Raw genomic sequence first — 20,190 nt, 5'->3', positions numbered from 1 at the left:
CAATATCAAGGAAGAACTCCCATGCTGCGCTGAGATATAGTGGCAGAAACACCGAGAAACAACCAAAATAGTGATATTTGGCAACTGATCACATTGTGGCTGCTACATTTGGGGGTTTTGTGGTAATTCAAGGTACACAATAAATCGTTGAGGGCATTTGATCATTTTGGTACCAATATCATGGAAGAACACCCACACTGTGCTGAGATATAGTGGCAGAAACACCAAGAAACTACAAATTAGTGATACATGGCAACTGATCACATTGTGGATGCTACATTTGGGGGTTTTGTGGTCATTCAAGGTACACCATGAATCTTTGAGGGCAGTTGATCATTTTGGTACCAACATCATGGTTGGCAACTGACCACATTGTGCCTGCTACATTTGGGGTTTTTGTGGTCATTCAAGGTACACAATAAATTGTTGAGGGCATTTGATCATTTTGGTACCAATATCATGGAAGAACTCACACACTGTGCTAAGATATAGTTGCAGAAACACCAAGAAACTACCAAATTAGTGATGTTTGGCAATCAATGACATTGTCGTTTCTACATTTGGGGGTCTCCTGGAATGTAGCAGCCACAATGTGATCAGTTGCCAAATATCACTAATTTGGTAGTTTCTTGGTGTTTCTGCCACTATATCCCAGCTCAGTGTGGGAGTTCTTCCATGATATTGGTACCAAAATGTTCAAATGCCCTCAAAGATTTATTGTGTACCTTGAATGACCACAAAACCCCCAAATGTAGCAGGCACAATGTGGTCAGTTGCCAAATATCACTAATTTGGTAGTTTCTTGGTGTTTCTGCCACCATATCTCAGCGCAGCATGGGAGTTCTTCCATGATATTGGTACCAAAATGATCAAATGCCCTCAAAGACTTATTGTGTACCTTTAATGACCACAAAACCCCCAAATGTAGCAGGCACAATGTGATCAGTTGCCAAATATCACTAATTTGGTAGTTTCTTGGTGTTTCTGCCACTATATCCCAGTGCAGTGTGAGAGTTCCTCCATGATATTGGTACCAAAAGTATCAACTGCCCTCACAGAATTATTGTGTTCCTTGAATGACCACAAAACCCCCAAATGTAGCAGGCACAATGTGATTAGTTGCCAAATATCACTAATTTGGTAGTTTCTTGGTTTTTCTGCCACTATATCTCAGCACAGGATGGGAGTTCTTCCATGATATTGGTACCAAAATAATACAATGCCCTCAAAGATTCATTGTGTACCTTGAATGACCACAAAACCCCCAAATGTAGCAGCTACAATGTGATTGGTTGCCAAATATTGCTAATTTGATAGTTTCTTGGTGTTTCTGCCACTATATCTCAGCGCAGTGTGGGAGTTCTTCCATGATATTGCTATCACAATAATCAAATGCCCTCAAAGATTCATTGTGACCTTGAATGACCACAAAACCCTCAAATATAGCAGCCAGAATGTGATCAGTTGCCAAAAATCACTAATTTGGTAGTTTCTTGGTGCTCTGCCACTATATCTCAGCGCAGATTTGTAGTTCTTCCATGATATTGGTATCAAAATAATACAATGCCCTCAAAGATTCATTGTGTGCCTTGAATGACCACAAAACCCCCAAACGTAGCAGCTACAATGTGATTGGTTGCCAGATATCACTAGTTTGGTAGTTTCTTGGTGTTAAGACCCTGACAAAAATTAGCTCAACCATGTTAAAATAATTTCAAAAGGCCTTATATGCATGTAGCATACCAAGGATGATATGCAACATCTTCAGGAAATTTAAGGTCACACCAAATTAACAACCCAGGAAGGATGGCATTGTGAGAGAGGTGAGGGCTCAATGTTTCCCTTTTTTGACAAAAAGTAGATTTGGAGACTTCTGATAACATCAATGGTAGAAGTAAAAAAAACAATTCACAGTTTCTGAGATCCCTCAGCCACCCTGGATTAATCCTAAAACTTGCAATGTCTTTTTTTCAGGAAGAACACAATGGTGTATGTAGAAATTCATGGATTTTATCAGGGAAAAAAAGAAAAGATTCCTGTGCCTTGAAGCTAACACAGGGGGAAGTTGAGAGATTATAGAAGAGTATTAAGGCAACATGGAACACAGACAAAGGTATCAAGAGGAATAAAAAAATCAATCAATATATGCTATACTGATCAATATACAACATCACAAATTCATCCATGTTGGTAGTGTTTGGACCTCCAAGTGGTGGTTTAACCCTCAAACCCCGTTTGTTGAGCCTGCATAGCAGTTTTTCCGTCAATGCCCGGTCAAATACCTTCAAGAAGTTCTGCTTAGTCATGCCCATATCAGCCGTCACGATCTTGTTCCGCACCAAGAAGGATAGAACCTGGTCAAAACTGGTGATATAGGACACATACTCCGCTCTAGTCTGGACACCACCTTTTTCCGCACATTCTGAAGCCACACTTTCCAGGTTGTTTTCCCAATACCTAGGCCCACAATCTTCCCACCACTCAAGTATCTCATCCTTGAGCTTGGTCCAATCTTTTTTCTCAAACCCCTTCATGTCCTCCACTTCCCACAAGTCTTCACCATCCAGAAAGAAGTTGACCACCTGATACGCTTTATCTGCATCAGTCAGGCCTTCCTGTAGTGCTGGTCTTTTGAAATGTTTGATAAAGCGCACCACTTCTTCCTCTGAGAATTTAATGTTCAGATAATCCCTTGGCCGTATCTTTGCTCCGCTTGGCGCAGGGGCCGCAGGTTGTTGTCTGCCTGGTACTTTTTCCATGATTTTGTCTTCCGTATCTTCTTGATGAACTCTGTAAGTTCTGCTTGATGTTCCTAATGCTGGTTCTGATCTTCCTGTTGGCACCCCTGATTGGTTGTTAAGGGTGCTGCGCTGATATAGCTGTTGCCTCCTTTCCGCAATGGACTGGTTAGGAGAAAAATGACTCCGCGCCAACAGAAAGGGTAATTGCCCTAGCAAATCTCTTGGCCTCCCGGCTGCCCCCAACCACAATTTTGTTTTGGCAGAAGCTGAGGATGAAACTTCTCCAATTTCCGCAGTTTCATAAGTAAAAGATAAAATAAAAATAAATATTGTATTAAAATGTAATATTACATATGGGCACCGGCGCAGGAGCGCCGCGCCTTAGAAAAGAAGAGTAGAGACCAAACTCTCTATCTCTAGCCTCTCAAAAGGTATGTACTTTACAAAAATAGTGGGCTAGATCACAAGGTAGCCATAAATATGACCAAGATTGTGCACGTGTGGTTCTAATAACAAAATGCGCGCATGCTTGATCTAGTACTTGGAATTAACGTTGAGTAGCATGGAAAATACCATGCTCTGCGACTTTGGAAGATCAACAAAAAAATGAAAAGTAGTCTGGGCCCCAGAGACCTGGTAAATACCAGGAGATCTTAAGCCAAGAGATCTGAGATACCCAATGCAAGAATTTGACTCCACGTGGAAATTCTGTGAGGCCCGCTTATATAAACGGACCTACTTCGCGCAGCAGCAAAAAACTCTTTGCGCACAGAATGGACTGTACCCTGACGTCAAGCCCGCTGTGGGCGCAAGCCAAAAAATACTTTGCGCACAGCAACTTCCCCCAAAAGAAGAAGGGAGTTTTTCTGGATTTTCTTTTTTTGATGGATCAAAAGATGGGGTCTTGCTTGCCCCCTCCAAAAAATCTTGGATTTCTTGGAGGTTTCCTCCATCATTTAGAATGTTTTATAATATTAATCCAAGAAATAAGCTCCCCCTGCCCCAATAACCCACCCTGGGGAATTTTGACCTGCCAAAACTTAAGTGGTTGGGTATGCAGCCCCTCAAAAAGGAAGTTTGAGGGGCAGCAGCTTCGGGTCTGGCTATGCCCCAGCCGCCGTGCCAATGGCTGGCACAGGCCATTGAGCAGAGTTACACACTCCCCCGATGACCGGCCAGAACATGTGTGCATGTGGCAGAAATTGCCGGTCATCAAGGGGGTGTTCACTCCTCTTGATGACCGGGTCCGTCTCAACGTCCGGGGATGGTCCATTCTGTGCGCAAAGAGTTTTTCTCTCCTGCGCAAAGTAGGTCCGTGTATAAATCACCACAGCGGGTAGCATTTTGTTTTTTCTGATGACCGGTTTTTAATGGTCATGGAGAAGACTAAACCCTCTTGATGACCGGAACAGACCAGTCATTGGGAGGACTAATCCTATTGCTGACTGTTACAAACCTGCCATTGCAAGGACTTGATCCCCTTGAAAACCAGTGGGTGCAAGCTTAACTGAGGCTCTCAATTGGAGGGTCAGGGGGCTCAAACCCGCATCCAAAAGGGATGCTCTCCAAAGAAGAGGCTTACTTATAAAGTCGGACCCGCGGACTGAGGCAACGGTGGGTAGTTACTTTACTTTACGATATCTGCGTGATTTTTGTAAATCAACTACCCGCCGTTACTTTTTGTGCCGTTATTGTTAGCAGTAACGCGCGAACAGCGGCATCACGCGTAACGTAGCGGGCCTCTTTTTTTGAGGCTGTTACCAGTAAAGTAACACGTTATCCAGCGGATAACGCGTTATTGAGCAATAAAAGGCCAAATTGGCCCTATTTTGGCCTTTTATTGCTTGTCATCTTGCCCAATATCTGTTGCTACGCACTCAGACATAGTAACGGCTGTTGCAAAAAAAAAACTCTTGGTGTGATATTCATATTGCACTGCTGTTACTGGTAACAATAACAATAATGGCCAAAAAATGTTATGTTATTGTTACGTTACGCGTTACTGTAGCAATAACTACCCACCGTTGCCTGAGGGAAGCCAAATTTTTACATGGAAATGATAAAAAATAAACTCAACACAAAAAATAAAAATACAAAAACACTCTCTTTAATGCCTTTTGGCACAGCTGTAGCTGTCCATCTTGGGCATCTGCTGGATTTCTTTGGGGGAAATTTGGCCATAAATAGCCTGGTCAGCAGCTTTTTTGAAAGGGCACTTGTAACGGGTTTGGGAAATTCTTTTCTGACCCTCTGGATTCTGCTCTTTCTTGATCAGGGAGAGTCCCATGGCTCTTGAAGTATCAAATTGGATTTTTGATGGAATATGTACATATTTTTAATTGGGTATGCCCTATGCTATTTATGCAATAAGGTATTAAGGACCAGATTGATCCAAGAGTTTATCTGGGCCTGCATAAAGTGGATTGCTCAAATTTCCATTGCTTATCCATCCCCATAGCTTCCTAATGCTATGGAAATGTGGAACTTTGAGGGCCGTACATCCAAGTTTATTAAATCCACACAAATGTGGAAACATAGATCTAAGTTTTGGTGTTTTTTATTGTGAAACACCACAAAAATATCACACACAATAGACAAGTTGAAAGAATCCACAAACACCTGAAACAGGCACCTTGAATTGACCCTCCAGCCGTGCCAAAGCAACAAGCAAAAAAGGGCCCGTTGTGAAGGACTCTGTGAGGAGCCGTCAAGGAGGGGCCTAATCAAGCAATTAGGGCGCCTCCATGGAGGGGGTGGGAAGAAACCAGAACCCCTGGGGGAAAGCGGACACAAACCTCACCCCCTTTAAATATCCAAACATCTCACATCACGTGCACCAGCCTTGCCTTGGTCCAGCGCCACGCCAACCGCATCCTTGCCAGCGCCATGCCCACTGAATCCGTGCCAACACCCACCGTACTACGGGGCTACGGTCCGTAGCCTCCCAAACTGAGGGTCCAAGGCCTCACCTCAAGCCCAAATGCCAGAATCTGCCTTGTGCAGGTCTTCCTCCTCACCGCGCCACAGTCCTCACCTCCAAACGGATCACCCAACCAACTGCTTCTCTGGGAAATTTTTGCCCCCTTCAACTCGCCCCCCCTCTTCTGCTTCAACCACTACACTGCAGCTTTCAAGGCCCTCAACTGGAGCCCCCATCAGAACAGCTTCCTCGCCTCCGGCGGTGGCTCAACCGGCAAGAAGATCTGCTTCTGGAACATCATCAGCGGCAACCTTGATCTCTGTGCCAAATGTGTCCTCAAATATGTGTTTGTCCCCCGTCTCGCCAACTCTTCACAAACACCAACTCACTAACCCATTGTGTATAGGAATTTTTTTTGGCAATCAGTCTTCCCTCCGGGCGTCGGGCAAGGATATCAGCCTTTCGCCGATCCAGAAGCCAGTTCACCGCGCCGTGGAACCCAATGGATCACGCCTAAGCAGATGCCAAAAGTGAGCTTGGCTTGCCGGGCGTGACCAGGATCTTGCGGATCCCCTGCTGCTAGACTACTGGTGGAACTTTCGGCTGCCCAGGACGTATACGCTGATGATGGACCGGCTAGCGTGGTCATCCTTGCAGGGAGCCTCTTAGGCACGGCTGAAAAGCTTTTGGCCACAGGTATATTCATCTCTAGACTCTCCTTTCCTAACATCATCACTCTAGAATGTGTTCACTTGCCTCTTTGGGTTTTCTTCTAAGATTCGGCCATCCAACCATCATTGCTGAGAGCTTTTCGCGCGCAGCAATCAAAAGCGTGGAATTTCTTGTCACAATTCCTACCCCGGTTGATCTTAATGATTGTGACTTGTCACTTTGCACTGTAAGCACTTCCTTGAACTCCAAGATTGTCTCGCAACATTATTTTAACCTGGCCCCGATGGCAGCGATCAGCTCTGGCCACAGAAAGTTGACTAACTTCGCCCTTGCCACTGGCAGAGACAATCAGCTGGGACGCTCGCCAGATCGACTGGGTCATTGCGGGATCCATGACCATCATGGCCATCCTTGTAAGCTCTCCCTCTCTTTCTCCGCGTGCTCAAAACACTTGCTTACACAGACTATCATTGTCTCCGCCTAATCCATCCTCAACACGCCCGGCACTACCCTTTCCTCGCCAAAGAGCGGCAGATCATTGCGAGCACATGTCCAACATGTCCTCTAATCAATTCTTTTGTTGTTCCGTGTGCGCATCTGTTGTCAAATGCTTACAGAATCGAATCATTCCCGGCCATCTGAATCAAGACGCTATCTAATCCACCCTTGCAGCTGATCAAAATGGCTCGCGTCTAGGTCCCCAGCGGGTGAACAGTGTAAACAATATATGTAACAACTGGATTTCTTGTAAGCTATTACATCTTTGATAGATTTTCTTATAGCAAAATGAGGTAAGAACAAATGATTTTTGTATCTAAAGGCACATGTGTCCTGTTAAAGAAGTTCAATAGTAATGAGGCAATAAAGATCATACAGATATTAATCTTTTGAGCTGTCAAAGCAAATAGACAATGTGATCAATGAGTATCAGTTGCACTCTAACTTGAGAAAATAGTTATTATCATCAGTCTAATCATCCCCTGTCTTAATCTTTCCATTCTCAGGCTTAATCAAGCAAAGAAAGATTTTACTGTAATTAAATATGCTATGAAATTTTTCTTTAACTAAAATAATTTTTCTTCCTGATCAATAGAATGATCTAAAGTAACAATAAAAACTCTCTTCCATAGAAAATTCAAGGAACTGAAAGCCAACTTACATAATAGTGGAGAAGGGATTGAATCAAGCAGACTTGATGAACTGGACTTTGTTGTTGTTCATGAGCTCACAACTGTTGAATGAAATAGCAACGCTGTAGCCAATATGATCCAAGGTATTTATTGGGTGGTGCTGCATATCAAATTGTTCTCCCAATACCCAACAAAAGCAGTATCACAGATTGTATTGGAAAGCCAATGAAATACAGTAGTATTGTATTGGTAAAAAATATGTCTTTTCTGGGTGATGTGGAGAAAATCCAATCACTCATCCCAGCAATACATCTGGGAATGGATTGTATTGATGCTCTGATACAAGCTATTCTGATATGATACCATGACCTTATATTGTGCTAAAAAACAATCCAATGCCATGCAAAGCATATATTGGACTGTTACAATTTTACACTACAAAATAATGCAGGAGTTTGTTTCTGCTACAAAATAGACCATAGTGGTAATGTATTCAGGGGTTTTGCACAGCATGATAGCACATTTAGTGCAGGGTTAGCACAAATCTGCTTCAAACTTTGGCTTTCCAGAAACAGCAGGGGTTTGGGTCTTTTAGTTCTATGTCAATTCCTGACAACTAGACTTTCTGATAACTGATGTGGTGTTTTATCAGACAAGCACTGCACTGGTCCAAATTGAGCTTTTTTTTTCAAACAAAGCAATTTAACCTTGCAGCGGCGAAGCCGCCTTGTGTTATGAGCCAAACCCACGCGCTGTAGCCTACTCCAGGGACATGTCACCTATTGTACTACATGTCACAGCTCCCTACCATAAGGGGGAGCAGGAGGAGAGACCTCAAACTCTCCTCATCTAGCAATCTATTAAATAGCTAGAGCAACAAGCCTTACACCTCAGCCTCTAGTATACCAAAAAATCACATGCTTTCCAATTGCCTGTGAGGCGTGACCAGAATCAGAGTGCTTGTGGGTGATTTGGGGTTGTAATTCCCTCCCCAGACAAATGGCTGGTTTCCCTCACAAGATATTTGGGACAATATATTCAAGTACCTCCTTTGGAGGCGCTTCATATATTCAAGTACCTCCTTTGAAGGCTCTTCACACCTCCTTGGCAGGAAGGGACTCGTGTTAAGTTAGCAGTGGGTGCCAGTCATTGGGAGGAAAAAACCCTCTCAATGACAGGCGCAGACTGGTCATTGAGAGGACTCAATCCCCTCAATGACCAGTGTGCAGGATACCCTACCCTTTGATAATGGGAAATACCAATAATCAAGAGGGTTGAGTCCTCTGGATGACCGGTCTGCACCCATAATTGAGAGGAATGGATCCTCTTGATGACTGGTCTGCACCCATCATCAAGAGGGATGAATCCTCTCAATGACTGGCACCAACCAGTAATCAAGAAGAGTGCTGTGGCACATTTATCCACCTAGAGTGACGGGTTTTGCCCACGGGTACCCAGGTACTTAGTGGTTTTTCCACCAAATGTCAACACCCGCAACCCCACGCCGCACTGCCAGGTACTGCCAAATGGGTATCACTTGGCAATCATTAATTGGAGGCAAATGTTCAAGCACACCTGAGCTAATCAAAAAATTGGATAAGCAGTGGAAAAACGACTCGTTGAAGGACTTCCACTCAATCTGGGAAACCCAGATTTTCTCATATTTTAGAGGGAAATCTGGAAAATTCTGGGTTCCTAGAGTGATACAAAGTCCTCCATTAATTAGAACATGGATCTACTTAAAATTGTATTTAGACCCACAATTCTGATTGGCAGATCTAAAGACACAATGGAGGACTTCCCGTCACTTTTGAACAGATCTGGAATTCCAGATTTCGCAGGGAAATCTGGAATCTGGAACTCTGGATCACTTCGGGGATCTTCGGGGACCCAGATTTCCCTGCGAAATTTGATATCTGGTGGCTCAGATCTGACTTTCCAGATTGACAGGAAGTCCTCCAATTTTCACCCCAAAATATTCAGATTTACACTTTGACACCAAAGTCTTAATCAGCTTTGTTTGAATCTTTGGGGGCATAACTTTAGTTTTTGTGTTAGGTTCTGTCTGAGGGGAAAGGAAGAAGGAGTCTGGAGTCTGGCCCTGGGGTTCTGGGGTTCTAGGGGTTTTGGGTTGTATGATGGTAGATTGCAAGATGGCAATAGTTCAACTTTGAAATCATAAAATCATAAAGCTTTTGTCATCGAGGGATAATATTTCATGTACCATTTTAGAATTATTGCTCTACTAGCCCAGTTCACATTGGCTGCTTTAACACTATTTTTATCAAATTTTATATGGAAGTAAAGGTTTTGGGTTTGGGATGGATATGCTGTTGGATTCAGACTTTCATCTCTTGACATGGGCAACGTCAGACCTCGTAAGACTCATAATCAATAGTCGCCCGTGATGTATGGATTTACATCATGCCTGCGCGCTTTTTGCCCGAGTGGTTTAGTCGTTTCGATTTCCTGACTGCAAATAATAAAAAATGAATTCAGCATTCAAAACCATGTGGGTTTCATTAGGAGACAATCTGATTGTGTTGTGATTTGTACCCTTTGAAGACTTGGAAGAGCGATGGCTCAATAATCTGTAAGCATCCTCATGAACCAAGGGTTTCATTGAACCAGTGACTAATCGAAAGTCTTCTGATTTGACAGGCGTGTTTCCGCTACACTCCCCGGTGTCATGAATCAATTCTTACTCTTGACAGGGTCGAGAGCCTTCAAAAGCAGTGTCAAAACGGAGGCTTACGATGCGTTTTCATTTTTCATCACTTCAAACTTTTGAGACAACATCCAATCAAATTCGTAGTTAGCATAACGCCAACTCCCAAAGGAATGGTGGTGGGGAGATTAGTCCACCCCAAGCAACAGTGTGTTAGAAATAATTGATGATGCCAGTTTTCGTACCCAAACTACAGCCTTCAACTCGGGCACTGCCTCTGCCATTGAACGCGACAAGAGCTGGCTCATCCAAGATAGTTTGATATCTCGTTCAGCAGCCTCACCAGGGGCAGGTTTTCCGTCGAGCGAGCGAGTATAAGATGCTGCAGTCTCGGCCAGAACCAACGGCCGATCGTGGTCCTTGGAACCAAATAACTAGATTTCGGCCTTGGATTAATTAGTTCCGAGAAACGAAAAAAGCCGCATTGCAAGAATCACCTTAACGAAGTCTTTGATCGTATCCTGAGCTTCTGTCGGAGAGGGAAGAACATTGACGCGCTCATGTCCTAATAGGGAATAGTTAGAAAGTGTTAGAAATGTTTACCTATTTGACATGAAGACAGCATAACCGACCACCATAATGATAAAATGATAAACCTGTGTTTAAAAAATTAAGACGAAAAAACCATTTGACACTCTCAGGGCGAACTCAATAAATAAGATGATAAAACGACTCACCAATCATGTCAACCCATTCCCCTCCTGGCCAGTATTTTGCATAACCTCCTAGGAGAGCATCTTGATCTGCACTGAAGCCCGAGTTCGGAGCCCATAGCATAACTGAATACAAAGGCGATCAACTCAGCCCTACAAAGCTTTTACAGAATTTGGGCGCGCAGTAGCGGCTGCTCCCTACTCACGTGTCTTTGGGGCAACACGTCTGACGGCACTTGTCACGAGCTTCCATTTCTCAAGGAATACTAAATATTTCAGAAAAGCTATCAGTTTATCCAAATGATTGTTCATTCAAAGAATTGAAGAATAATCTTACGTGCAGGTTTCTGTCCCCAGACATACCAATCTCCATTCATCTGAGAAGATGGAAATCAAGGTCAGATGATTATAAAAAAAACATAATTGAAATTTATACTCCACTTACTTCGTGGGCAAAGCGAAGCCAAACTGTGATACCCTGGGCATTCAACATTTGCATCTTGCTGGCGATGTTTGCGGCCTGGTGGAGTGCGAAGCCATTAGTCGGGTTCCTTCCAAGTTCCAAGAGAAACCGTAGACTGGCACTACTTAGTACTTACCATCTCAGGCGTCACTTTTTCTAAGCCTTCAACTGGCATCATCGCTATTTCCCACACAGGCCAACCTATCAGTTGGCGGTACTGTGGTAATTGCTATTTGAATTTGTACAGTATTGGAAAGAAGCTTATTTAATTTTTAGGCAGTGCCTCGAATTTATGTACTCCAGGTGAATTCAACAAACCCAGTCAATCTCTACGAGATTAGTGTCTTTCGCATAGAGTTGAATATAGCTTCCCATCTAAGTTTTGGGGGGTTTTCTTGGAATTCAGTAAAGAAAACATGGCCCCAAGTCGGTAGAAATCTGGTTTAGGTATGTCGAGGTACTTACTACCGACATGGGGGCACCGATGCGATTGTTGATGTCCAATGGGGTGTTGGGCTGTATTGGCTCACTTAGCGCGGGTAAGAATCCCACCGCAATGCCGTTAACATTCAAGTTGGTGGAGGATAAACCCATGTCGATCATAAATCTTCTGTTGTGTTTTGCCGCCTTGGGAGCCTGTCGGAGTTGCTTGTTTGATTGATGAGATTTTGGGCCTAAGTGGGAAGATGAAATTGAACCTGCAATCGAACACAGGAAAGTAGCAGCGATCACTCCACACGGAAATTGCTTCATTTTGTATATCTAGCTGATTCCTAGAAGGAATAAAAGGCAAAGATCTGGCTCAATTTTTCGCGGCGGATATGTGGACAAGGAAAATATGTTGCACTATATAACAATCCAGGATCATCCTTGCTGAAGTGATAGCACAGGTTCAACTTCCACCGACCAAGCACAGCGAACATGCTGGTAGTGATCTTGTGGTTTTCTGCCGATAATAAAATCGCTAGAGTATCAAGTAAGAAACTCCACCTAAAGGGCCAAGTCAAAACCCCTGTGACTCTCCCCTTACACGCTTGCCCATGTAAGGGAGGTGAAAGGGACCATAAAGGGAGGAAGAAAGTGATCCACCAATACCCCGATCTTTTTGACCTATCTCTTCCCAGTGTAAGACTTGGAGTTACCACTTGGCACTAACGGACACAGGGAAAAAGACAAGGTGTCTGTTTTGGTTAGTTGGTCCCGTTTGACTTCTTAAGCCTGATTGAACCGGGAAAATACGTATGTCGCGATAGAAGTATGAGGACTTGGTTTATTAGAGAGCAACAGATTGGATTGGTAGCACTCATTCCACAGGGAGGGAAGGGGAAGGGGAAGGGGTGCATGTCTGAGACAGGCTCAAGCATCCACTTTATTCAGTGTTAATTTCAAGTGGTAGTTTTTTGCCGTATGGTTAAGGCAAAGGTGAAACAATATTGCAGCGAAGAACTCAGCGTAGCTACTTTACGGACCGCTGCGTGCACTGAAAAACAGTACATGGGTTACTCAGTGCGCCAAGCGCTCATTGGTCTCACAGCAAAAAACTCTTTGAATTTCGGCGACCCAAACCAGTCGCTGTTCTGGCAGCCCGACGTAAGGCCGCTCAAATCAGTACCAGGTGGCACTAAATCCAAGAGAGGGGGAAGGAGATATGTACGTCCTTGTTGGGGCATTCACAATCGGGCCGCCGGACCCCGGCCGGGTTTGGCTCGGCTTTTTGGGGAAATTTGTAAAGTCGGCCCGAATCGACTGACCCGCCACTAAAACCGGACGGGTTCGGGCTGCCCGTCGGGCCTGCCCCGGCGACCGCCCCCCGTCCAGGGTTGGTCATCAAGGGCTGATTGACCCTGTAGCATCTTCTGGCATCCACAATTTGACTTTGACACCTTTCATGGCTTGTTGACATGACACATTCAACTTCAAACACTGGGGATGTCAACATCAACATTGTGCCAGCACTGTGTAAACTAACAAGTTTAACTAGACTGTCCGACCAGTTGTCGGACAGACTCTGTCCGACCAGTTGTCGGACAGACTCTGTCCGACCAGTTGTCGGACAGACTCTGTCCGACCAGTTGTCGCACAGACTCTGTCCGACCAGTTGTCGGACAGACTCTGTCCGACCAGTTGTCGGACAGACTCTGTCCGACGATTTCCGCAATCTGCACCTGGAAAATTGCAGAACTTGTCAGACAAACTCTGTCCAAAACCTGCTTGGAGAACTCCAAATCCTACCTGAGGAGTAGTTTAGTTGGATTAAATTGGACCCATTGCAGTTGCCAAGGAAGATTAGTTACACTAATCACTCCTTAAAATAATCTGCAACCAATGTGGATGCCCTTATCGCATTTGTTGCACCATTTCTAGAAACAAGTAGTGTGATGGCACTGAGAAAGAAAAGTGATAAAAATTGACTACATTTCAGTGCCCTGCTGTTACTGAAGGGCAGCTGTAACACAACAAAAAAGTGATACAATATTGCTATGGTACTGTTACTGGTATCACATTTACCCATTTTTTGGTTGGAGAATTGCCATGAAATCTGCAGTGGCACAGCTTCCTTGCCCTCTAGTCAAAATAAAATCATATTTTCATGTTCAATTGTATTTTATGATGCAACCACCTGTTTGCACAGAATTTTGCAAAGTACAGACCCACATATGTTAGGGTGGGATTAATTAAACAGGTTGTGATAAATTGAAATTGAATCTGCAGTGGCAAAGCTGCCTTGGTCTGTAGTTAATATAAAATAAAGTGGGTAATTTATGATAAACTAGAGTTCAAAGCGGCTACGCCGCTGCACCTTTGGGGAAAGAGGGTAACATACCCTAAACCACAACCCCCCCCCCCCCCCCCCCCCACCTCTTTTGTGTAAAGAAATGGATACTGAAGGAGGAATTATTGTCAAAAACATGTACATATCTGAATAGCAGCAAGATCAAAATTTCACTTCAAAAAACATGATGGATGATAGCCAACAAATGGAGAACCAAATTATCCCACCACCCCAAAAGTTTTTGAAAAATATTCACAGCATAATCAATTTTCAAGTAGTGTTATTTTCTCATACAAAAAATCTCTTATCCTAATCAGGTAATATGCCAGTGGAAACATCAAGCTGGATTACTGCACTCTTGAGACCAAGAATGACCATAATGACAACATATGGTAAAAAAAGTCTGGGGTCTCTTCAAAGAGGGGGTGTAGTCATGACAATGGTGAAAGGTTTTGCTATGTGCAGTGAAGCACACCTGGAATTCTGAGTGTGCAACCCACTTGGTACTACAAGAACTTCTCTTTGGATCCCTGGGTTTCCAATGGTATATCCTGATCCAATTGAATTGTCATGATGCTGTAGGGAAATATACAAGACACTATGAGGTTGCCTCACATCACCTGCCAACAATTTGCATACACTGGCTGACTCTCACCTTCTTTGCTTCAGGGTTGAGAATTTACATGTTTTTATTGTGGAAGGAAAAATAAAAAAACTATTAATCCACACAGAGTTGTAAAAATGCCATCAATCTGTGGTTATATGTTGAAATTTGGAACCATGTCAGTATAGAGATTATGGAGAATTGATGTGTAGAAGAATGCCTTGCTGAGAGATGCAACAGACAATAAATATCCAACCCCATCCTGGTATGTTACAGACACCATTGCTAGGAATGGACAGAAAGCCTGATGAGCCTCAGTCATACCCGCACTGTTCCTGGACACAATTTCTGAGAAAGAGAAGGTTTCACTACAGCTGTATGAACCAGTAATCAAATAACACGGACAAGGCCCCTGACAGTTCTGAGGCTGAAGAAAACAGAGGAATCTGGCATTGAACTTCATTCCTTTGTGAATGTGATTCAGAGAGTAGTTCAGTTACATGTGTTCCTACAGGACAAATGACGCGCACTCTAAAAGAAATATGGATGTACTTTGTGCACAAAAAACTCTTTGCGCACTGCAGGGGGCGTCCACTCAACATCCCGGCCATAGTGCGCGGAAGCTCAAAACGCTTAATTGTGCACTGCAGATGAAAAACCATAAAATTCTCATTTTTTTTCTGCCATGCGGCAGAAGAGATTTCCCCCCCCCCCCCGCCCCCTCCAACAATTCTTTTGGAAATTTTGGGACACTCACTTTCACACAAGACAAGGGTGAAAAATAAATACCCATTAATGAGCTGGATCCCCCGGTGACTCTCCCCCGGGGATATCTAACCTGCCACAAATGACCTGGGGACACAGCCCCTCAAAAACATAGTTCGAGGGGCAGAAGTCAGCCGCTGTGCCGTGCCGACGGCCGGCGCAGGCCCACAGTGCGGAGGATACACACTCCCCCGACGACCGGCCAGCACACATGTGGAGTGCAAATCACCGGTCATCTAAGGGATTAAGCACTCCTCTTGATGACCGGGTCCGTTGCGGTCATTGAGAGGGGTAAACGCACCTCTTGATGACTGGAACGGAATCCGTCAATGAGAGGAGAAGCACACCTCTCGATGACCAGAACAAAACCGGTCATCGAGAGGAGAAACACACCTCTCGGTGACCGGGAGCAGACCGGTCATCGAGGCAATTAAGTACTCCGCTCGATGACCGGGTCCGTTGCGGTCATCAAGAGGAGTACTTAATCCACTCGATGACCAAGCAGATCCGGTCATCAAGAGGATTACTTAATCTCCTTGATGACCGGAACAGACCCGGTCATTGAGAGGAGAAACACTCCCCCAATGACCGGAGCGAACCATTCAACGAGATGAGTGATGAACAGTTCGCTCCGGTCATTGAGGGGAGTCTTGACTCCTCTCGATGACTGGAAAACGGACCCATCGAGAGGAGCACTTGATCCCCTCAATGTATGAACGGTCTGGTCCCGGTCACCGAGAGGTGTGTTTCTCCTCTCGATGACCGGGTTCTGGTCATCGCTCCTCTCGATGACCGGCCTACTTCTCCTCCCCCTCCTGGGGGTCAGGCTTAGTTCAAGGAGGAAGGGGGGGGGGGGGGCTATTCTCAATGATGGTGGGCGAGTGGTTTTAGACCTCGGCGAAGTGTGTGAGATACATGATTGCAGCCACAGGGCCCTCTACCTTGTCAGGTAGTATTCAACAGCTGGGTTCTAGAGCCTTCACTCCATTGTGAAAAGCCGTGGCCGGAGGCGAAGCAAACAGCATTGGGCAAGTATGAGCAGGCCGAGGAGGTTTTGGTGGCCTGTGTAGCGGGCGGGCGGGATCGGCAGGACTCCTGGGGATGCACAAGAAGCAGCTCGGCCTTCGTGATTGAGGGATCACTACCAGCAACAATACCCTCATGACCTGGGAAGCGGTATTTCCCTGTACAAAGCTGCGTGACAGTCAAAGCCTCTCGTGGTTTAGGAAGGTACAGCAAAGGCGCAGCATCTTCGAGAGGGAGAACCGTCAAAAAAGACCCGCCTTGGCCAAAAGCGGTTCTGGCCCGGGTGTGAACATATACATCCATAACAACAAAAAAGTGTGCAGGTCATCTAAAGGCGAAGTTCTGATTTGTTTTGTTTTGTTTGAAGGGTCCCAGTCGCTTGTCTCGGACAGCGCCACGCGACTGTAAAGATTTGCAGTGTTGGAGTACCCCAAAATGGGGAGGACTCCTAGACTTATTGAAACATGTGTGCGCTGTTGATCTAGAGAAAAAAAGAGGAGCGAGGGGAGGTAGACAATAAATAAAGGCGCCTCGACGGGGGCTGGACCTTCACGGGTCGAGTTCCCCTCTCGCAGTTGTGGAGGTTGAGCACGATCCGTCGGTTAACACTCTCCGCCTTCGCATTTGCAAAGGTTTGAGGGCTTTAATCTTTTATCTCAATCCCCTGTTGCGCTTGCGCAGGCTGATTATGTCTTATCTTTTCCCCCTGCTGCGCTTGCAAAGGTGGGTCAAAACATTCATCACACAAAGAAGGAAAAAACCTCCCCTGTTGCACTTGCACAGGTTGAGGTAAATTTTACTCCCCTGTTGCACTTGCTCAGGCTGGGCAATTTATTTAACCAACCATTTGCCCACCTCTCTCCCCTTGCATTTGCAACAGGCAGAGGTGGGAGAATCCGGTCCCTTTTCATTCATGGTTCATGAATTGGGGGATCAGTCCGAGGCATTAATGTTTGGGGACTTAAAATTTAATTCACACGGCAGCAAAGTCAAACATACTTCTGCCTGGGAAGAAGGGAACTGTGGGAAATATTGCCAAGTTGGCCACTGTGCCACTGGCAGGCCCCTTTTGGGGCCTTTTGGGAAAGGGGGAGGGTGAACCCATGAACCCAATTTCCATGAAACTGTGGATTTAACATACTTAGATTTTTGAAAAATAGATGCATCTACACTTCAAATACAATTAATCTGATTGGTGTGATATCTGAATCATTAAATGCAGGAGATATATCAAGTAAAGCTACCTGGTATTTATAAATGGATAATAAGCTTCTAATCTTTCATTCAGATTTTTTATTGAGTGTATCATAACATCAGAGAAGAAGCCTTTAGTGAGGTTACAAATTTCAAGTTTGTCATCAATAAAGAAAATCTCCCTCAACTTTTCATGCTTTGACTGAATTAGAAATTCTCTTATCCAACTCCAAGTCCACGAAAAAAAGCCTTTTTGTTTCCTAGCTGTAGTTGAAAACCGATTTATTCGAAATGTTCCTGAAGAAATGTATGGTTTAAATAAATCAACTGCTTCTACAAGAAGCTTTGCCCCAAAATCTTGATAACTTTCATAATCTTTTGGACCATGTTCTTGGAGTATTGTACCAATCATATCAATATGAAACAAAAGAAAAATGAAATCCCTTGTTGTACAATCCTTTCTGGAATTTACTGGTTGAAGTTGTTCTGAACTGATTTCATCAAGTGGTATACCAGTACGTTCTTTCCAAAACATAAGCCACCGTGTTTCTTGTGATTCCAATTAATGTAATGGAGAATTCAGTGCTCTGTATCTTCTCAAGTTCCTTGCAGCCCTTTCTTCACCAGGCGTTATAATTGTATTTCCTTCTCCATCAGAAAGCAATTCTGGCTGATTCTTTCTAATTTCCACTTTTGAAAATGAGAAAAAATACCTTTGAACAACATATGGATGCCATGGTGGAATTTTCAGCTCATCATTTCTTTCAAGTTGTATGATTTTTCTTATCATTTTTTGAACTTGGAGTTCATCTCTTTTGCAATCATATTCATCTTTTTGAAAGACAGATACATTGAATTTGAATATATCCTCAAGCTTTGAAACCATTTGTTCTTTGGGTAAATTGGCATTATCTATTTTTATGTGTGTTACAGGATCAACTTCAGTTGAATGGTGTGTGAGATCAGCTGCACCAGTCAAATTAATCTTACTTTCTTGTGCATCTTGTGAGTGAGTTTCAGCTACAGAAGCTGATAAGACATGGGCTGAAATCCTGCTTGACTGATTTCTGTAATTCTTGGGAGGAATATTGAAATTCTTTTCAGATTGATGTATTTCTGCTACATTTATCTCTGGAATGTCATTGAGGTCTATAGCATTTTTTTTCCCGGCTAAAATCTTGTGATTTAAAGGAATCTCTAGATTATAAGGCCAGGAAGTCATCCTTCCTTTTGAAGCTTTCAAATGGAGAGGGGCTTGATCATCTGATTCACCAATCACTTGAATCTTTTTCCTAGTTTGATAGTTTGCTTCTGCATCCATCTCTGGATAAGATGAAGACGCTACAGAATTACTCAATTTCTCATTGTAAATTAGTTTTCTTTTCTGTGGTAGGCTTGGAGTATTCTTCAGGGTTGAAATAGTAAATTTGGATGATAAAAATAGATGATCAGAGGCATCTAGAACAGGTAATGAATTGAATTTTGACTCTCTTCCTTCGAGTTTGGGATGTATCTCCTGTCTCCAGGAGAGGTCCAAATTCAGCTGCCACTCCTTTGGTTGTTGGTTTCTTGAAAAATGAGGCCTGAAGATGCAGTGTGCTTGGAGCATTATTGATGATTTTTGATGAAACTTCAAGCGGCTTTTCTGGAGCTGATAAAGATAGGGTTCTACAAGGCAATTTATTGGTAGGTTCCGTTTTGATGGGTTGGAAAGATTTTGGGTGACTTCTGAGAGCATCCATTGGGAAATTGGTTACTTGGCTGTTAGGATCCAGAAAAATTCCTGAGAAGATATGATAAGCTGGAGCTACTTTGGTGCCGCTTGCTTGGCCAGGATGAATGGGCGCCTGGAAGCCCCTGTTTCCCAGATCTTTAATCAGGAGTTCCTTCTCAAATTTATCTTTTGAAGATGCAGTATTTGTGGTAGATGGGAATGCCGCGCAAGCTGCTTGTTTGGCCTTCTGATTTCTCATTGTACCTGGAACATCAGACAGAACTTTCTCAATTTTCACAGGGGCCGGTTCATCTTTGAAGTGCGGATCCATAGATGAAAATTTGCTAATTTTTTCTTGGGGAGAGTGATTAGCTTGAGGCGGTGCTAGACTGAGATCCAAACCATCTACTCTGCTGGGGAGAATAGGCCCCCCCCAGCATGCCGCGTCCATTGAAGCATTACAAGCCATCCATAGCCCCATGAGAGGAACAAGAAAAAGAAAAGTAACAAGATGGGTATTCATTTTCATCTAAATCAAAACTGGTGCTAGAAGCTAGATTGGAGGTCAGGGGACAACAGTGGGATTCATCCCCACTTCTGGTGACCGGATGAATGGCTGCTTTGTCAGGAGTCCAGTATTGAATACTCAGGCATATTTATGGGCTCTCGCTATGACTAGAGTCTAGTACCTAATCTACAAAATCTGAAGCAGTCTGTTTGAGGAACTACGTATCTGCTTTTCAGGTCATGTTTGATCAGGTTGACCAGAAAAATTGTGCCAACCTTACGGCTGGGTGCAAATGAATT

At 44.0% G+C, this 20,190-nt stretch overlaps 2 protein-coding genes across 2 annotated transcripts; one reads left to right on the top strand and one right to left on the bottom strand.

The window, feature by feature from the left end:
- Positions 1-3,094: 3,094 nt before the first annotated feature.
- PtA15_9A304 (uncharacterized protein) lies at positions 3,095-6,817 on the top strand (the record flags this gene model as incomplete). The annotated part of the gene is made up of 6 exons (XM_053172500.1): positions 3,095-3,135; positions 5,717-6,007; positions 6,068-6,191; positions 6,273-6,357; positions 6,676-6,746; positions 6,797-6,817. The coding sequence occupies 6 exons, from the start codon at positions 3,095-3,097 to the stop codon at positions 6,815-6,817; spliced, it is 633 nt and encodes a 210-aa protein (XP_053023734.1).
- A 3,340-nt stretch (positions 6,818-10,157) lies between these two features.
- On the bottom strand, positions 10,158-11,901 carry PtA15_9A303 (uncharacterized protein; the record flags this gene model as incomplete). Its single annotated transcript, XM_053172499.1, has 10 exons — positions 10,158-10,187; positions 10,377-10,565; positions 10,629-10,696; positions 10,869-10,970; positions 11,051-11,110; positions 11,182-11,221; positions 11,290-11,364; positions 11,444-11,536; positions 11,626-11,682; positions 11,773-11,901. 10 exons carry the CDS (start codon positions 11,899-11,901, stop codon positions 10,158-10,160), a joined length of 843 nt encoding a protein of 280 aa, XP_053023733.1.
- Between the last annotated feature and the right edge of the window lie 8,289 nt (positions 11,902-20,190).

This window comes from Puccinia triticina, chromosome 9A (assembly GCF_026914185.1).
Source record: "Puccinia triticina chromosome 9A, complete sequence".
NCBI lineage: Eukaryota > Fungi > Basidiomycota > Pucciniomycetes > Pucciniales > Pucciniaceae > Puccinia > Puccinia triticina.
Note: the sequence above shows the minus strand (reverse complement) of the source record. Positions and strands in the feature narration are given on the sequence as shown.